General features: G+C 46.2%; 2 protein-coding genes across 5 annotated transcripts in view; both read right to left on the bottom strand.

Annotated features, from left to right (window-relative positions):
- Positions 1 to 715: 715 nt before the first annotated feature.
- TAF12 (TATA-box binding protein associated factor 12) lies at positions 716 to 11,030 on the bottom strand. Of its 3 annotated transcripts, XM_083750994.1 has the most exons (7): positions 10,790 to 11,024; positions 8,236 to 8,320; positions 4,420 to 4,671; positions 3,725 to 3,802; positions 3,340 to 3,454; positions 2,814 to 2,902; positions 716 to 2,074 (listed from the first exon to the last, which is right to left on the bottom strand). In XM_083750994.1, the coding sequence occupies exons 2-7, from the start codon at positions 8,302 to 8,304 to the stop codon at positions 2,039 to 2,041; spliced, it is 639 nt and encodes a 212-aa protein (XP_083607120.1). In that variant the 5' UTR covers positions 8,305 to 8,320; positions 10,790 to 11,024; the 3' UTR covers positions 716 to 2,038. The 3 variants fall into 3 exon arrangements, with proteins under 3 accessions (XP_083607120.1, XP_083607122.1, XP_083607121.1); XM_083750996.1 differs by lacking the exon at positions 8,236 to 8,320 and having other exon boundaries at positions 10,790 to 11,030; XM_083750995.1 differs by lacking the exon at positions 10,790 to 11,024 and having other exon boundaries at positions 8,232 to 8,296.
- Positions 11,031 to 15,034: 4,004 nt separating this feature from the next.
- The window catches only part of LOC310849881 (discoidin, CUB and LCCL domain-containing protein 1-like), a 41,758-nt gene continuing 39,064 nt past the window's right edge, over positions 15,035 to 17,728 (bottom strand). For both annotated transcript variants that reach the window (XM_083750771.1, XM_083750772.1), the window contains exon 15: positions 15,035 to 16,239. In XM_083750771.1, the coding sequence (XP_083606897.1) occupies positions 15,698 to 16,239 (542 nt within the window). In that variant the 3' untranslated portion in view covers positions 15,035 to 15,697. The remainder of the gene's footprint in view (positions 16,240 to 17,728) is intronic.

Here is a 17,728-nt window from a genome sequence, read left to right as displayed (position 1 = left end):
TCCTTAGACGTTTGGGTGGCTAATGGGGAGAAGAGAAGAGTTTGGATTTGATATCCCGCCTTTCACTCCCTTTAAGGAGTCTCAAAGCGGCTAACATTCTCCTTTCCCTTCCTCCCCCACAACAAACACTCTGTGAGGCGAGTGGGGCTGAGAGACTTCAAAGAAGTGTGATTGGCCCAAGGTCACCCAGCAGCTGCATGTGGAGGAGCGGAGACGCGAACCCGGTTCCCCAGATTACGAGACTACCGCTCTTAACCACTACACCACACTGGAGGGTCGGGATGTACTGATTTATTGAAGGGGAAAGGTTTACTGAGGCAATACCGCAATGTCTTTCAACTTCCAAGTCCCGTCGTCCCTGATCATGGATGGGGATGACAATAAATAAACATGCCCTTGTCATTGGTTGTTTAATGGCGAAGATGCTTTCAAGTGATGCAATACATAAAATAACTGCAGCAAAGGTTCTTCCCCCTCCCCACCCCCCTCTGCTTCCATGGTGCAATTTCAGAATTCATTTTGGATTATTTAGACATATGCCTCCATTTGGCTGCTAATCCCATGGCGAAACAAAAGGATGGATTGTTTTCACAAATGGAGATTTACTCTTTTAGAACAAGAGTTTAAAAGAACAAATGACACGCTGGAATATTCCTAATGGCTCATGCTACAAAGGCAAGCATTGTGGTTTTATGAACTGATGCCATTTTCCCCCCTTTTAATGGAAAGCACTAAATTGCATGCTACCTGGGGCAAAGTGCATGAGAAATCTTGAAAAACAGGGAACATTAACGTACTTGTTTATTACCGTAGTCTAAATGAGTGGAGAACTTGCATAAAAAGGGAAAGCTTCTATAGCCACTGCTGGATGGCTTAATGAAAACCTGTTACGCACAGAGAGAGAGAACACAAAGTGTAGGTTGTGTGGTCTGAGGTGGCTTGTTCATTCAGAACACAGGCAGTGCAACACTTCTGTTGCTACAGCTCAACCTATCAAAGTGGAAGTGAGGAAGGAGGGCAGTTTTTCAGCAAGCGAGGAGCTTCAGAAGCAGCAAAAAAAACCTCACCATTCATAATCCATGAAAGTCTGAGGCAACAGTTTTGCACCAATTTTGATTTTCAGCCTGAGTTGTGCTTTTGGTATTGGAACACTCAATGAAAGCAAAGTATTCTCAATTATATTTTTCTCCTGGTAACAGAAGAGACAGGAGGCAAGCCAATTGTTCTATGAGCACAGATTGATATCTGGGCTGTGGATACTGAGGACTGTTCTCTTCACAAGACAGATGCTGCCAGTTTAAAAATAATAATAATAATAACAATAATAATAATAATAATCTCTGTGTGTTGGGAACTGCACCAACGCTTTCCAACAGAACCACCATCCGCACAGAACTTCACAGATATTTTGCTATGCAGTGGATGTCCATTGCATCCTTAAGAGTTAAAGGGACTTGCAATAAGGACCATATTGGAATTTAAAAAACGAAAAAGAGAGGTTTGCGTTGAACAACCTATAATGAACAGCCCTTTCTCTGGCTCTTGCCCTGATGCCCTTTGCTTTTTCGCAACCAGTGCCAGTACTGCAACCTAGTTTTAGAGTCATAATGTCTTTGCTGATAAAACAAATCCAAATATCTATAAACAGCAACATTACAAAGAGTAAGAGGGAAATGAAAAAAAACATCTATAGCTGTTTCTAATACTGTTCCCCAAAATACCAAAATATTCTGTCCGTTGGACAACCACTTACACCATAAATCACTCTGAAGGCAGAAAATAAAGTCTGAGTGTTTCAAGATACATTGTGTTCTCTTGGGGAAATATGTTGTGGAGTAGGGGTGGGGGGAAGAGGCAGGGCCTATCGACTTTTGGCAGGTCTCCCCTCAAAGTCAGATATTGCTGCACAGTTAAAAGGTACGCTTCTCTGCAAAGCCTTAAAAAAGAATCCCACGGATGACGTCATGGGTACTCCACAAGCTTGAGGCGGATTTCCCGCCCAGAAGAGCCATTTTAATCTCCCTGCCATTCCCAAGCATTATTTCTTTGTTGTTTTGCGGATCAGCGCCATCCTCTGAAAAGAGAGAGAGAGGGAGAAAAAGAACTGTGAAAATTAGGGAAATAGACCACCAGCAAGTTTCAGTGGAAGGTAGATTCTTTTGGGTCCAGAAAACTATTTCCACTCACCTGGCCACTATAGTATCCAAATACCTCAATCACATAACTAGTCCACTTAAGAGTCAAAATGAGGTATGGCTGCATTTCCGTATCAGTTTTTTTTAGATTAAAAAACCCGCAGCTGTTGGAGGGTCTTCAATCTGAATTGTGACCACAGTGCAGGGAGGTTTGATTCTTCCCTTTTCCTAATGAACATTTCTCTGCATACTCTAGTTTTTATTACTCCTACAGGATGAAAAATATAGGGGTGAACGTATTTTGTTTCCTTTGAGGACAAACAGCAGCTTTAGTAGGAAGGGGACCCATCTCAGTCAGAACTGTGCAGGGAAAAGGTGAGCCTGTGCCTGACATGCTGCAGTCCTGACTCAGATCAGGCCCCCTGCTAGTTTGTTTGTTTTGTTTCTAAGTTAAGAGATGGAAATGCATTTGACCCAAAGGCATGGCACGGAAGGAGTGATGTTCTTAAGTATTTATATTGCGCTCTCTCTCTCTCTCTCATACACACACACGCAGAAAGGGAATGTGGACATTAGAAAGTACAGTATAAACACCTGGTGTTTTCTCTCCCCTTGCTGACATGTTTGGTTTATCTGATGCCATTTACCTCCAGATTCTGGATGGAACACCCTCCTTACCTGTTTGTGAGCTTCTGTAGTGCAGGCTTTTTTATATGGCCTGATTTCTTCAGAACCAAAACCTGGGATCCACATATTCCACTGCCGCTCTACATCAAAGAACAGGGCATGGGTGGAGGGGATGAGAAAAAGAGGTAGAGGAAACAAGAGTTAAGGAGAAATATTTATCAATTCAATCATGTAAGCAGAAATCATTGTCTGGTTTCTAAGAACTAGAACAAAATGAGAAATGAAAAAATAATCCTGTTTTGGCAGGAGTTCTGTTTCTCTTTATTTTAGGGGTTTATCTGGTTAGGACAAATTTCAAGGGGACACTTCTGAATTGCCTGTGACAGCAATTCCCTTGTGTGCAGGGGTTCACTACAGGCTATTTTCTGCACACCCTAACACATGGAAGAAGACTGCAGTGGCCTGACTGGCCTGGTGAACTGTTATACATGAAAGGCTCACTACACGGGGAGAGTAGGCACATAGAGCCACCTATAGTAGCCTTCATGAAACAAACAACTCATGCACTGGCACTCACCAAGATGCAATTGGACATCTTTCACTTCCAAAGTGTTGGACTTGCGATGTCGTGCAAGCTGGCAGGCAGCTGTCACAACGCTTTCAATGAAGTCATCAGCAATCTGCAGCAGCATCTGTCAAAAACAGTGAAGCACCAAGCACGTTAGTGATGGGTTTCGGCATGAGATATAACAATGCGTGAAACTATATTTAACTTCTGAAGCTTCACATTCTTCCAACAAGTAATCACCATCCCCAGTGACTTTACATCAAGGAAAACCACTTTGTTTCCTAACTGAACCAGTGGCACTGTTCAACTAAGGATGAGCTCAGGCAAGTACCAAGGGGTCTGAGATTATTCAGGACTAGGGATTCATTCAGTTCATTTCCCCCCAAAAGCCTACCTCCTCCACATCTTCATCCAGTTGTTCATTTGGATCCACCTCTCTGACAAGATCCTGTAGTTTCTTCTTAGTTAATATCTGGGGCAGGGGAAAGAGATCACCAACATTAGTACAGTTCATCCAGGTCAATGGGCACCAAAAAGACAAAGGAGATGATGCCCATCTAATATTCATGGGGAGGGAATTCCAAAAGGCAGGTGCTACAACACTCAAGGACCAATTCCTTCATTGTGTGCAATGGACCTTCTGGTAAGATAGTATCAGCAGGAGGGCCTCACCTACAGAGCATAGACATGGACTGGGCATAAGGAGTGAGGTTATCTTCAGGTATCCTGGCCCCAAGCTGAATAGACCTATATACACCGGAACCAGCACCTTGAACTTAGCCTGGCAGCTAACTGGCAGCCAGTGCAATTATTTCAACAGCAGGGTAACATATTGGCGATGTCCTGCTTTAGTGAGCAGTCAAGTTGCCACATTTTACACTAGCTGCAGCTTCTGGACCAACCTCAAGTTTAGCCCCACATACAGCACATGGTTCTGAATCTAAGACTCAAGCTTTTATTCATTTCAAGTCACAAGATGGAACAGGGAGATTTTGGCAACTCTTGGGCACGGCCAGAAGCAGCCAACCAATATTATTTTTCAACCTCACCTTACCCCACTCACTTTCCCAGTATTGCAAAAGCCATTACCTGGTTGCTTTCAGGACTGAGGCGCCCGCCACTGCTAGGGGTCCCTGGCATCTTCGCCACAGTGGTATTGTTTGCCATGGAGCTATGTGGAGGGGTGCTGGCTGGTTCTGGCTTGATTGAGGAAAAGTTGGACAAATTGATCAAGGTAGATGGGCCAAACTGGTTCATAATCTGCTGAGCTTTAGCCTTCAGATCATAGAGCTTGTCCAGATCTTGCTTCTTCTTGGGATTGTGTGGGCCCAAACCAATCAGCTGAAGAAAACACAAATCCCAGGGTTAAAATGGGGAGGAAGAGAAGACGGAGGTGATTTAACAAGTTACCTATTTTAGAACCATTCCCAGCAGTCTGGAACTCAGATATGAAAAGCCTTTGAAAGAACAAGTTTTCTGAAGTGGCTGGAAAAGCACCTTAACTATGTCACCATGAGTGCTTTTTTTTCTGGGGGTACGGATACCCCTAAACATTTTGTGAATCTAAGTTTGGCCTAATTGAGGGGAAGTATTTCAATCTGAGTAGGAAAATGAGAGTACCCCTAAACATTTTTAAAGGGAAAAAGCACTGGTCACCATAATGCCACCTCATGGAAAGCTTTCAAGGCCTGTGTACTGTGAGAGCTTTAATGCAAACCCAGTATCAGATCACAATGTGGAAATCAGAGCAGAAACTGTGTTTGTGGGTGTCAGAAGCACTTCCCCAGACACTTGGATCTGACAGCCATGGTAATAAGAACTTCCCTCCCTGCTCCTAGATTGCCCAGAAAGCAACTATGAGGCACTTGCCAACCACTGGTGTCCAGAGATATGCATTTGTAGTTCTTGGAGAACTTCTGATTATGCATAAGAATCCTCCACACCCATCGTTTTGATAGTTCTAAGACGAAAGTGCTAAAGGGAAAACTGCTCCTCTTATAGCCAGCTATAGATGAAAGCCCGTAGTCTAACTAAAGGATGCTTGTCTGGAGGTTCTAACAGGGGAGCGCAGCTATCGTACACCCTTGACCAAAGAACGGTACACTCCTTCTATCTGGGATGGTTGTCCTCTTCCACTGAGCGCGCAGCTCCGGGAGGGATGCACATGGAGCGGTGAGGGAGGAAGGGGACATCCACCTAGCCAGCCAGATCAGCCGAATCAACTCTGGCAATCAATGGGGTGACAGATGTCGCAGACAGATCACCCTCACAAACCTGATCTTTAGCTTCCTAGAGCTTGACATTTCCCTCAAATAATACAGATTGGCATGTGTTAATGTATTATGTTTATACTTCTGTTACGGACTACATTATGGAAATGGACCATGTTTGTCTATCCACGGTTCCACCTATTAACCTTCAATATCCAATTTCTTAAACCCACCAGCGGCAAAGATGCCTTAGGGCTACAGTTCAATGGCAGCATTTCTCTGGGAATGTTTCTTCTCTTTGGTTCTCTCAAAAAAAAGAAAAAAAAAAGACAAAGGGCTTCGTCCAGGATAAGTTAGAAGTACTGTACTTATTTAAGCCATGACTAATTTATCCCATTGATTCCACTTGGAACTAACTTTAGCTAACCTAGCCTGAATTCCAACCAAAATGTGTTTTCTGATCATTCCAAAACATTCAAGATGCAACATCGAATTTCAAGGAGTCTCTTCAGAATCTCTCAATATCCAGTCTATAATGCTATTGGCTTGTGTGTTCAGTTCAGACCACTCAGCAGCAGCTTGTTACCAATCAACACAGCTGCAGAAAATATTTTTAAAAGGTAAACATTACCAACTTCTCAAGAATCAGAAATGGCATTTTCTTGAACCTTAATATACAGGTGATTAGCATGCAATTTTACCACATGCAGTTATTTTAATTCTTATGCATTTTGCTTAAAATTGTAATCCAACAATGACGCCAACGTCACATCAAAACACAAACCATGCTGAACACGGACTACCCAAGATGCAAGTAAGTCAATATGAAAGAAGCGAAAACCACGCTTCATTATTATTTTAAAGAACAAGTTCTCTGTTAGTATTAATCCACACAAGAATTACTAAGAAGGCTGCAATTGAAATGCTTCATTCTACCTTATTCAAAACAATAAAGGTTGAAAGGCAATGTAAATATAAGTTGTTGGGGGGGGGTTTAGCTTCACCCAGAACAAATCCTTAACCTTGTGCTACCAATGGTTTGCCGATAAAAATAGCCTGCCCAGAGAGAGGAAAAGGATATATGCCTGGGAATGGCAAGGCTCAGTGCCAGATGAACTTCAGGAGCTCATAGGCTGTAAAGTTAACCACTAGCAGATTCACACCTTTATAGATTAGCAACTGCAACAGCCAGGGCTTTGTTTGCATGCTGGCAGGCCCATGAAGCCATGACCGCTCATTCCACTTTTGTTTACACTAGATATTGTTACTCTGCCATAGAAAATGGCACTGTTGTCGAAGTTCCTGAACTACAACTCCCATCAGCCCCAGCAAGCACGGCTCCACACATTTCTGCACACATGGTAGATAGACTTAGCAGTTGTTTCCTCTTCAAGCAGCTGGCAGATGCATATAAAGTCCCTTCAAAGTATGGGAGAATTCAACTTTTAAACTGAAGGCAGTTCTCCTATCATCTCAGCAATGGATGCAACCTTTGCTTTCTATCCTTACTTTCAAGACTCCCAGCTCTCGCTCTCTCCTATTTTAGCCAGTCTTTCTACATTCCTTTCCATTCTGCTGCCTCTTCTCGACAAATCTGATACCTGGCACTGCATTGCTTTACTTCTTGAATCTCCTTCTGCAGCGGTGGGGAACCTTTTTCAGCCCAAGATCCATTCCAGCCTGGTTTTGGCACTGAAATGGACTTGGTTGCACTGATTGATTACCTCTATCAGGAGAGAGACAGGGGAAATGTGACCCTGTTGGTTCTCCTTGACCTCTCAGCAGCTTCTGGCACCGATGAGAATGGTGTTCTTTTGGAATGATTTGGGGCGGGGGGGGGGGGAGTTGGAGGTACTATGTCACACTAGTTTAGTTCCTACCCACAGGGGAGCTACAAAAAAACAAAACAGTAGTAGGATATCATTGTTTGGCACCTTTTGAACTATGGGGTCCCACAAGGGTCTAGTCTATCTCCTATGCTCTTTAACATCTATTTGAAACCACTGGGAGCTGTCATCTAGGGATTTGGAGTATGGTGCCATCAGCTGATGGCATGCAGCTCTATCTCTGCACTCCATTGGAATCAGGATTCCAACTTGTCATTGGATTCTTAAGTGGATTTTGTGGTCAAGAGTGCTTATGCTCAGCTCAGGCTGGTTTGCCAGCTGCAGCTATTCCTGGACCAGGATAGCCTGGCCTCTGTTGTCCATGCTGTAGGGACCTCCCGCTTGTATTGTAATGTGATCTATGTGAGGCTTTTCATGAAGACAGTCTGTAGGTTCCAAGTAGTGATCATCATAACATTCCTCTGGGTAGGGGCCACCTGTAAAATGTTCCACAGTCCTATGCATCTCTATAGAGAGGAGTAACGCTGGCAGGAATAACGTGCAAGTCAACAGGGAGATTGATTACTTCTTTATCAGGAAGCGATACAGCAATGATGCTGGAGAGAGATTCCAGCACTCAGTTCTACTAGTTTTTGTCATCTTCTGGGAGACCATATTCACTAACCAAGCACACAAGACAGGATCATTTCCTACAAAGCATTTTCAAATCTGAGTGGAAAAGGACAATAAACTCTTGCACATTTCAGTTCTGGCACACAAGCAAAACTGAAAAGCCACAAGCCCACCTGCAGCTTCTCACCATGATGCCAGCATGCCATGTCCTGGTGAGTTCAAGCCAACTTACTTACAGCTATCTGAGTGTCTAGATCTTTAATTACATCAGAAACTGCTGTGGGACCATTGAATGGAGAGGCCATTTCCCCAAAAAAGCTCCTGCAAGTAAACAGTAAGGGTTAACCTATACAGCCATTCTTCCCCTGTTGCAAATGCTTATACAATTCCCCCAGAGCATTTTACAAGCTATCACTTCTCTCTCTCTCTCTCTGCTGGTTAAAATGGATCTGTGTAGGCAATCTAACATATATATAAATAGGAGATTGTCATTGCATAGACTTTCCTCAAGAGAACATCCTCTCTACCCAGGCCTTACATAGTACAGGTGCATTAATCTGCAATGGCTGGATGTATCACAGCACTGGTGCAAAAGCTCAGTGACCAATACATTTGTTTATAATTAAGCATAGTAGTTAGGATTGTTGGCTGTGAAATGGAAAAATCATATCAGGTACAGACTTTTTAGGTGGTAAACCACAATTCTCTCAGCTTTACCTTCCCCAATTTCAAATCTGACATGCTGGCCTTCTTTACAAAACCTCAGAAAAAAATAGTGAAATCTTGTAGATGAAGTGCTTGGACGATGGCATTTGTTTTCTTTAAGTGATTACAAAATGTAAGGGAACACAGGCTTATAAGATGCTGGGGAAAGATGAACTTTATGTCCCAAAGTGAGGATTAGGATACTGAGAGAGGGAAAGTATGGATGCGATGCAGTGCTTAAGAAATTAAATTTGCATTGTAAAATGTTTGAGAACCTCATAGCAAAAAAAAAAAAAGGGGGGGGGGAGAAGAAAGTTATGCTGTTAAATGAAACAAACAAATGAAATTATTCAAAATGCTATAAGCATTATTACTGCTATTACAATACAGTAAAGGAAGAATAATGGAACAGAGCTGGGCAACCTGTGGCCTTACAGATGTTATTAGACTCCAACTACCATAAGGAAGGCCAGCAGCATTTCAAGGGCAATAGGTTCCCCAGTCCTGACAAAGAATAAGAGCAGGTGTGTTCTCCAGGAAACTGCAAAACAAGAGCATAGCCATGATGGTGGGGAGGGGGAGAAGTAAGAAATATGTTGCTTTTTTAAGGGCACTGCAGATTCTATGGCAGTGGTGGGCAGAAAATACTGTAGATCACAATCTACTGGTAGTTCTCAAGAGTCATTTGATGTAGATCAGCAAAGATATCTCTGACACAGTTCTTAACAATGGCAACAAAAATAATTCCTCCTGTAAATCATACTTCTGAAATGAATAATGGAGGGGGAGAGGATCCAGAGAAGATTTTTGTGTGGAGTGACCATGAGCTCATGTCTGTTTTGGTACTAAAAAAATTATAAGGCTTTTGCACTTTTCTCTGGTTGCTGGATCTTAGGGTACCAGTGTAAAACAAATTAGATTCCACAAGCCTAAAGTCTGCCCACTCCTTTCTACAGCATTGTTTTCCAATCTTATGTTTGTGCTTTAAAATTCAATTGTAATCAGAGACCTGGGAGCACACACTCCAACAGTCTCTATGTTGTGGAACTTGCATAATTTAAGCTTTTGGCAGAATAAATCCCTACTGATTTATTTTAGTCTATGTTGTTAGGAGTTTTCATTCTTCATGGTTAAACCCTCTTACCCTGGTTTTGGAGGGGGAAGAAGCAGCATCTTGTTTCCAATGCCACATGAATGTATACAGGGACAGAAACTAGGCTGCACCACATTGACATCCCCAAAGCCTCTTCCCGGCCCCCAATCCGGAGGTTTCCTAAACTGCAACCATGCCTCACTTTAAGCAGGGCTCCCGCCACTGCCAATTGCCTGGTTCAACTTCCCATCACTAAGGAAGACATTTCTATTTATCCGGAGGCTTATTAAAAAGAAAGAAATAAGCATGAAATCTGATGCCACTTGTTCTTTCTCTTCTCGGCTAGTGTCATTTGGTACCAGCCACCATTGCTTTGCTTTGAAGACATCGATTTGTTGCTGCATCTTATTATATTACCGTGTATAATCTCACCCTCAGCGCGTGTATATATATATATATATATATATATATATATATATGAATGTGGTGAGCGCTCATGTTTTGCTGGCCACCTTAAAATGTCCTGAGTGAAAACAGACGGACGAAATAAGCGCGTGTATACCTCGGGTTAAGTACTTAAATTCCGGAGGTCCGTTCTTAACCTGAAACTGTTCTTAACCTGAGGTACCACTTTAGCTAATGGGGCCTCCCGTTGACGCTGCGTCGCCGCTGCACGATTTCTGTTCTCATCCTGAAGCAAAGTTCTTAACCTGAGGTACTATTTCTGGGTTAGCGGAGTCTGTAACCTGAAGTGTATGTAACCTGAACCATGTGACCCGAGGTACCACTGTACTGTACACATACACGACGAGGAAAGTGTTTTAAAACGCACGATGAATTAGAGTAGACCCTGTCAAGCGTCGGGAGGCCTGTCGTCAGGGGAAAGGGAAAGGGAGGAATCGGGACACGGGTAACGTATTTTGGCCGCTTCGCGCGCCCCGGAGGCAGCCCCCTCCCCCGGAGGCCCCTCGGAGTCCAGAGCTCTGCCTTACTTTCAGCGGGGAGCCGCCGCGGCTCGAACCGGGGCTCCCGCTCCGCTCACCGGCGTCTCGGCCGCCTACCCGGCCATCTCCCCCCTGCGAGCCGCTCGACGCTTCCGACCGATTGCCGCCTTTCCTCCCTCACTGGGGCGCCGCGACACAGCACTTCCGGGGTCACGACCCCACGAGCCGCTCCAGGAAAGACGCTTGGCCCACACAGCGGCAACCAATCGCCAAGCGCCTCCGTCGTCCCTTTTTAAGGTTGGGCCGCTTGGTCTCGTCTGCACATGCGCCGAAGCTCCTGGCGTTCCGAGACTCCCTCGCCCCCGCTCTTTCTTGTTTGTGGTGAAATAAGGTCTGCGCGCGCCCTCGCGCCCGCTGTCAAATCGTCTCTCTGGTTCAGCCCCGCAGTGCGCAGGCGCACTTCGGCTGGGACCTTATGGAGGGAAGGGTGGGAAAAAGAAACGCGTTTATATGTAGGCGTTTGAATAGGTGACCGCGGCACCTTCTCGGTCCCCGATCCGAGAGCGCGTGGCGGTGCCGCGCTTTCTTTCTTGTGATTGGAAGGAAGCAGAAGCGCGCGGGCTTTTGCACCGGTATCAGGTTGGCCGTAGGTAAGGTGAAGTGTGAGCGTCATTCGTGCAAAAGGATCGTCTTGAGCAAGTGTGATGGGGAAACGCGAGTTCGAATCCCAGTGCTGCCTAGCCTACTTCACAGGGTTGTGTAGATTTTTTTTTTTTAAGCACAGAAGAAATAACTGTATGAGCAACCCTGAGTGCTTTGAAAAGAGGATGGTAAATGTAGTAGATGTAATACTACTACTAATAATATATTATTTATACCCCGCCCATCTGGCTGGCTTCCAACAAAATATTAAAATACAGTAACGCATCAAACATTGAAAGCTTCCCTAAACCCGGGTGCCTTCAGATGTCTTCTAAAAGTCTGGTAGTTGTTGTTCTCTTTGACATCTGGTGGGAGGGCGTTCCACAGGGCAGGTGCCACTACCGAGAAGGCCCTCTGCCTGGTTCCCTGTAACTTGGCTTCTCACAGTGAGGGAACTGCCAGAAGGCCCTCAGCGCTGGACCTCCCTGTCCAGGTTGAAAGATGGGGGTGGAGACGCTCCTTCAGGTATACTGGACCGAGGCCGTTTAGGGCTTTAAAGGTCAGCATCAACACTTTGAATTGTGCTCGGAAACGTACTGGGAGCCAATGTAGGTCTTTCAATGTAGGTAATAGAGTACAGTGAGTCTGGAAAGTAATTGCAGTGGAGCTCAGGGGTTTGCTATGGTTCTTGCGAGGGTCCGGAGTTTAGCTGCCTTAGCAGTGGCATCCATGGTAATAGCAGCCTTTCGCCCAGCCGACCGACAACCGTCGGTGCACCCGCTGTATGCATCCCAACTCAGGCAAACCTCCGCTGGGTTGTAGATCTCTCTTTGCAGCTTTGCAAGAATTAACGTCGCGATCCTAGCAGACGCACTTACTTGGGAGTAAGCCCCATCGCCACATAAGTTTGCAACTACTCCCCCGAGCAAACATGCGAGCACCCTCATTGCAAAAGTGCTGCGATTTCCCTTTGCACCGGTAGGGGTAAGATTTTTCACTCCCTCTTAATAGCTCTTAAGGGTGAATCTTGTTTGCGGCCGCTGAAATACAGGGTTCGGAAAGGTACCCAGAATGCACTGCCATTATTTGCATATGTGTTGAAACGCGGGTATCGATAACTTTCTACAGAAATACCGCTGGATAGCGAGCGGAAGAGGCGGGTGGGGACCAAAGGGAACCTGAAGCCGCTGTGGCATTATGCCCTTCCCAAATATTACAGCAGTGCAATTTTGCTCGCTGTGACTTCAAGAGACGTCTCGGGCAGCTGGGCATGGTGTGAGCCTAAAGTCTTGTTAAAAAGGGCTTCTGCTGTGAGTGGCACATGGGGAGGGGCGGCTGTGGCTTTGCCTCTTTCTGTGCGGAATCGCTATCAAGAGATTTCGGAAGCATAATTTTTGTGCTGGGGCAGCTGGTAATCGCTTGTTCTGGCTCCCCAATTTAATGTTGAAATGAAAGAAGAGTGAAAATTGGAGGTTACAGTGAGATTAGGGTTTCTCCAACAGATATACAGTGTGCTGTTTCCTGATAATGAGCTGGTTGTTTTAGGTAAAGAAGCAGCGTAAATTTTGGCAACAAGACACAGGAGCCTGGTTAAGTGGAGGGTGGGTCCAGTTTGTAACAGTCCCCTCCCATAATAAATTATGTCACTCAATATGTCGCTTTCAGGCCAAGGGAGCTGGTGTTTGTCCACAGGCAGCTTTCTGGGTCAGGTGGCCAGCATGACTAAACCGCTTCTGGCACACCGGGACACCATGACAGAAGCCAGAGCGCATGGAAATGCCGTTTACCTTCCCACTGCAGCAGTACCTATTTATCTACTTGCACTGTTATGCTTTTGAACTGCTAAGTTGGCAGGAACTGGGACAGAGCAACGGGAGATCACCCCATCACAGGGATTCGAACTGCCGACCTTTCCATCGGCAAGCCCAAGAAGCTCAGTAGTTTAGACCACAGCGCCACCTTCATCCCTTGTCAAACACTTGATATTCCACCACATGCCTTGGCTCACGTCTTGGCCCTTGACCAACAGTGATAGTGGAGGGCACAGCTTCCCAGTCCCTGAAAGGCATGCTCTCCAGCCTGCATCTCAAACTAAGAGGTTTGTCTGCTGTTGCCTTGTGTGGGTGAGTCACGAGAGTTATAGGCCCAGTAGTGAGAGTATCTTTTTTGTGGCTGCTCTCTATACTGTGGACTTGTTTTGTGGTCCCCTTGCCAAAAGCCTAGGCCCTTTGGTTCTTAACAAAGAGAATCCTTGTTTTGCCATCATTTTTTGTCAGTGTTATATGCCTGTTTTGGCCCAAGGGTACCATGATATCGCAGCTCATGTCAAGGGGTATTTTGATGTATGAACATCAGAAGAGCTGGCTGGATCAGGCCAGTGGTCCCCCACCAGAGTTTCCAGCAATCACTATCCTGAATGTCCTGCTGTCTTGAACCCTGGCATACCTGGATGTGAGTCTTGCTGGTGTACACAGTCACAAGGGCCATGTTAGAGAGTAAAGGTAAAGGGACCCCTGACCATTAGGTCCAGTCGTGACCGACTCTGGGGTTGCGGCGCTCATCTCGCTTTATTGGCCGAGGGAGCTGGCGTACAGCTTCCAGGTCACGTGGCCAGCATGACTAAGCCGCTTCTGGTGAACCAGAGCAGCGCACAGAAACGCCGTTTACCTTCCCACTGGAGTGGTACCTATTTATCTACTTGCACTTTGACGTGCTTTTGAACTGCTAGCTTGGCAGGAGCAGGGACCAAGCAATGGGAGCTCACCCCATCACGGGGATTCAAACTGCCAACCTTCTGATCGGCAAGTCCAAGTCAGTCCTAAAGGTAAAAAAATAACAATAGTCCAATACCACAAGCAAACAGTAAGGCCAGGTTCCTCACCTCTGCAGCGGACCCAGGGACAGAAAAAGTCCCTAAGTCACAGTCCAGTGGCGTTTGTGAAGCAGCCAAGCCGTGGTCCATCCACGTCAAAAGCTGAGCAGAGTCTCTGCCTTGCTTCCCTTTTCTCCTTACCATCTTGATGGACACATCTGGGTTTGCTCCACTTGATGAGGCAGGTGAGATCCTCACCTGCTCTGAGCCTAATCCAACCGAGTGACCACAAACCTCCCAGAACTAACAAATCCCATGATCTTCACCTGGATCAACTAGTAAATTTGGCCTGTTCTGTTGCCTGTCTCAGTCTCCTGGAGCGCACTGTTCCCAAAGCCTCAGAGCCTGCTATGTCTGTCGAGATGGGAGGGGGCACCTCTGATTTCTGGCGACGTGTCCCCCTCCCCTGACTTCCGTGACCTGTCAGCTGCCCCCTCGCTGTCCTCTGAAGTCCTGCGAGAGAACCTCCTAAGCCCCCAACCACCCCTTCCCCATCTTCAGCTTGCCCTGGGGTGTTCCAGTCGTGGCTACATCTGTTTGCCCAGATCCCCCTCCCCTTCCTCGGTGTCCTACCAGACCATGACAACTGCCTCCCAGCACATGGAATTAGTCGCCACTGATAGCCAGCAAACATTTTCTTGATGTATTAATGTTTTTGACCCTCCATGAAGTGGGGAAGGATATATCAGTGAGCAGCAAATGAATAGTTAAATCAAGTAAAACAAAACTTCTGGCGGATTTGTGGCGACTGCTGTTGGGAAGAGGAAGAGAGCAAAGGATTTTGATTTGGTTTACAAAATGCCTTCAAGTTTTTAATAAGGGAATGTGATGGAGGATCAGGGAGCTATGGTGGCTCTGTTCTTCCTCCTAGGAACCTCATGTCACAACATGTATATATATTATATATCTGTTATTCACAAAAAGTAATTGCAACTGCAGAGCAATGAGAATAAATGTTACCATATGAATGCAATTTTTCAACCCTCTGTCCAAATACATGACTGGTTCCTTCAAGTCCTAATGAAGATAAGCCAGAGGCATTTGCTAAAAGTAAGAGAGAACCCCAGTCAAGCCCCCTGGAACTGAAAGCTTGCCCAGGCTCCATAGGAGTTGAGCATGGAAAAAACGAATTAATTTTCCTTTGCTGGTGGAAGGAAGAGTGCTATGTTTTTCCTGCAAGAAGGACCACAGTTCAGGGGAGAAGCAAGCCCTTTGCACGTAGAAGATCCCAGAATGTCAGTCAATTTTTTAAAAAAGGATCAGGTGGCAAGCATTAGGAAAGATCTCTGCTTCAGAGCTGCTGCCCATCAGTGTAGACCATGTTGGGCTAGATGGACAGAGAGCCTGATTAAGGCTTTTCTACGCCCTTGACCTGAAGATGCTCTGCAAAAATCCACCTCTTTCCTAGCAGCCTGGGCACCAGAAGATCCTTTCTGCGCTGCTCACAAGGGCTCGTGATAGACATGTGTGAGCGGGGAGTCCGTGAGCTGGAAGCTCTGCGGAGAGGTAGCTGGCTGCGGTGGAGGGCATTCGTCTCTCGGGCTCGGAGTCCGGTCGCTGTGAGGCTCCGTGTAGATGGTGCCGGTTTGGGCAGGTCCCTCCCGCAAGCCAGCCTCGCCCGCTTTGCCCTCTGGCTTCTCTGCTGGCCGTTGAGCAGGCGAGTCGTATTGCGCCAGGGCCTCTGGACAGACCGGCGAGACCAGGGGTCCTGCCTGGCTTTGGGGAGAGGAGATGACTTTGATGATGCAGACGTTCTTCCTGAATGCGCCTCCTTCCGGCTCCGCAGGAGGAGACTGATCTAAGAAGGGGGTGGCATACTCTGGCTCGGGAGGCAAGGGCTCTGCGTACTCGTGGTGTTTTCCCGGCACATCGTAGTGATTCACCACCAGGGGGAGCGTGTAGCCTTCGTCCAGAGCCGGCTTGAATGTGGACGGGATGGACTGGGTACTGGGGCTGACTTGGACCACATCTGGCTCGGCGTATTCTGTAAAGGGGGAAAACAGAAATCCCGGTGAAATTATGGATTTAGCCCTCTGAGACACGTCACCTAAAATCAGCCTATGTACGTACATACAAGTAATAGCTTGGTTCTTGAACAGCTTGGCTCCCAAACAAATAGGCTACCAAACGCCGCAAACCCAGAAGGAAGTGTTCCGGTTTGCGAACATTTCTCGGAAGCCGAACGTCCGACGTGGCTTCTGCTTGAGTGCAGGAAGCTCCTGCAGCCAATCGGAAGCCGTGCCTTGGTTTTTGAACGGTTTTGGGAACAGGTTAAGTTCGAGAACCAAGGTACCACTGTATTCATTCATTCATTCATTTACAAATAATTGTATGCCACTAATTTATTTTATATATCAGAGTGGATCACCACAATTGCACATAAAAGCCATGCAATCAAAGCCATATTAAAGAAGTTGATTTTTTTATTTTAAAAAAATCATGTCACTGTTGTGGAAAGATGTATTTTGAACTGCCTGTATCACCCTAATGGAATAAAAGAGTTTTTCAACAGGCATATTTAAAAGTTGAATTGGAAAATGCCTGCCGAACCTCCATTGGCAGAGTATTCCACAATACTTCCACACTAGAAACCTTATTTGTGTTTGAAGTAATACCATCTCAGGATGTCTCTTGTCTGCATTATTGTATTGGTGAACAAAGCCCTATGCGGCTTGGAACCTAAAGGATTGTCTCACCCCTTATAGTCCCAGTCGATCACTGTGCTCTGCAGCTGAGGGCCTCGTGAAGCTACTTTCTTATCAGGATGTCCATTGCACCCAATGTAGGAATTGGGCCTTTAGTGTTGTGGCACCAGCCCATTGGAATGCTCTCCCCTCCCTTTGAATATTAGACAGGTCCCACCTCTGTTGTCTTTTCCCACCTGCTGAAGACCTTCCTGTGTCGACAAGCTGCCTAAATGGAGATCTTCATCCTAGTTTGCATCTGTATCATCCCCCCCCCCCCAAACATGGATTCTGCCAGGACATATTTCCTTGGTCCTACTACTACAAGCACTGCTGACATCCTGCACTCGCCCCTGAGAAATGTGCAGCAACAGGCCTTGTTCCAAGTGGCTTTGTATAGCAGGGACAAAGGGTTGGGCCATGGCAGGGCGCAAAGTGGAGATTCCCCCGAATTCCTCCCGCCTCCCTGCTTCCTTCCTTCCTGTGGGCCTGACCCCTTTGCACGAATGGCACTGCCACCAGCTGCTCCAGAATGCAGATGTTTGCTGATGGCCTCATGCCCAGTTCTCCCCCCCCCCCCCTATGCGTGCTAAGCATCATGGATGGAAATCAGGAGTCAATGGGCTAAGTGTTTGGTCCCATCTGTGTGGGGTGAATGGAGCGAATATGCTGAGCGCGAGCTGGTAATAAGAGTTGTCCAAATTTGCAGGAGTTGTTTCTGCACAATGAGCTGCATTGGCTCGAAACTAATTTATGGGCACCCGAACCCGGTTCCTTAGAATTAACCCT

The sequence above is a fragment of the Podarcis gaigeae genome (assembly GCF_964106915.1).
Source record: "Podarcis gaigeae genome assembly, chromosome: 8".
Lineage (NCBI taxonomy): Eukaryota > Metazoa > Chordata > Lepidosauria > Squamata > Lacertidae > Podarcis > Podarcis gaigeae.
Note: the sequence above shows the minus strand (reverse complement) of the source record. Positions and strands in the feature narration are given on the sequence as shown.

Coding starts and splice junctions, on each gene's coding strand:
- TAF12 (XM_083750994.1), bottom strand. CDS start 8,304: ATGGCCTCTCCATTCAATGGTCCCACAGCAGTTTCTGATGTAATTAAA. Junction 4,672..8,235: donor ATCTAGACACTCAGATAGCT/GTAAGTAAGTTG, acceptor TGTTTTCTTCAG/CTGATTGGTTTGGGCCCACA. Junction 3,803..4,419: donor TCAGTCCTGAAAGCAACCAG/GTAATGGCTTTT, acceptor CCCCTGCCCCAG/ATATTAACTAAGAAGAAACT.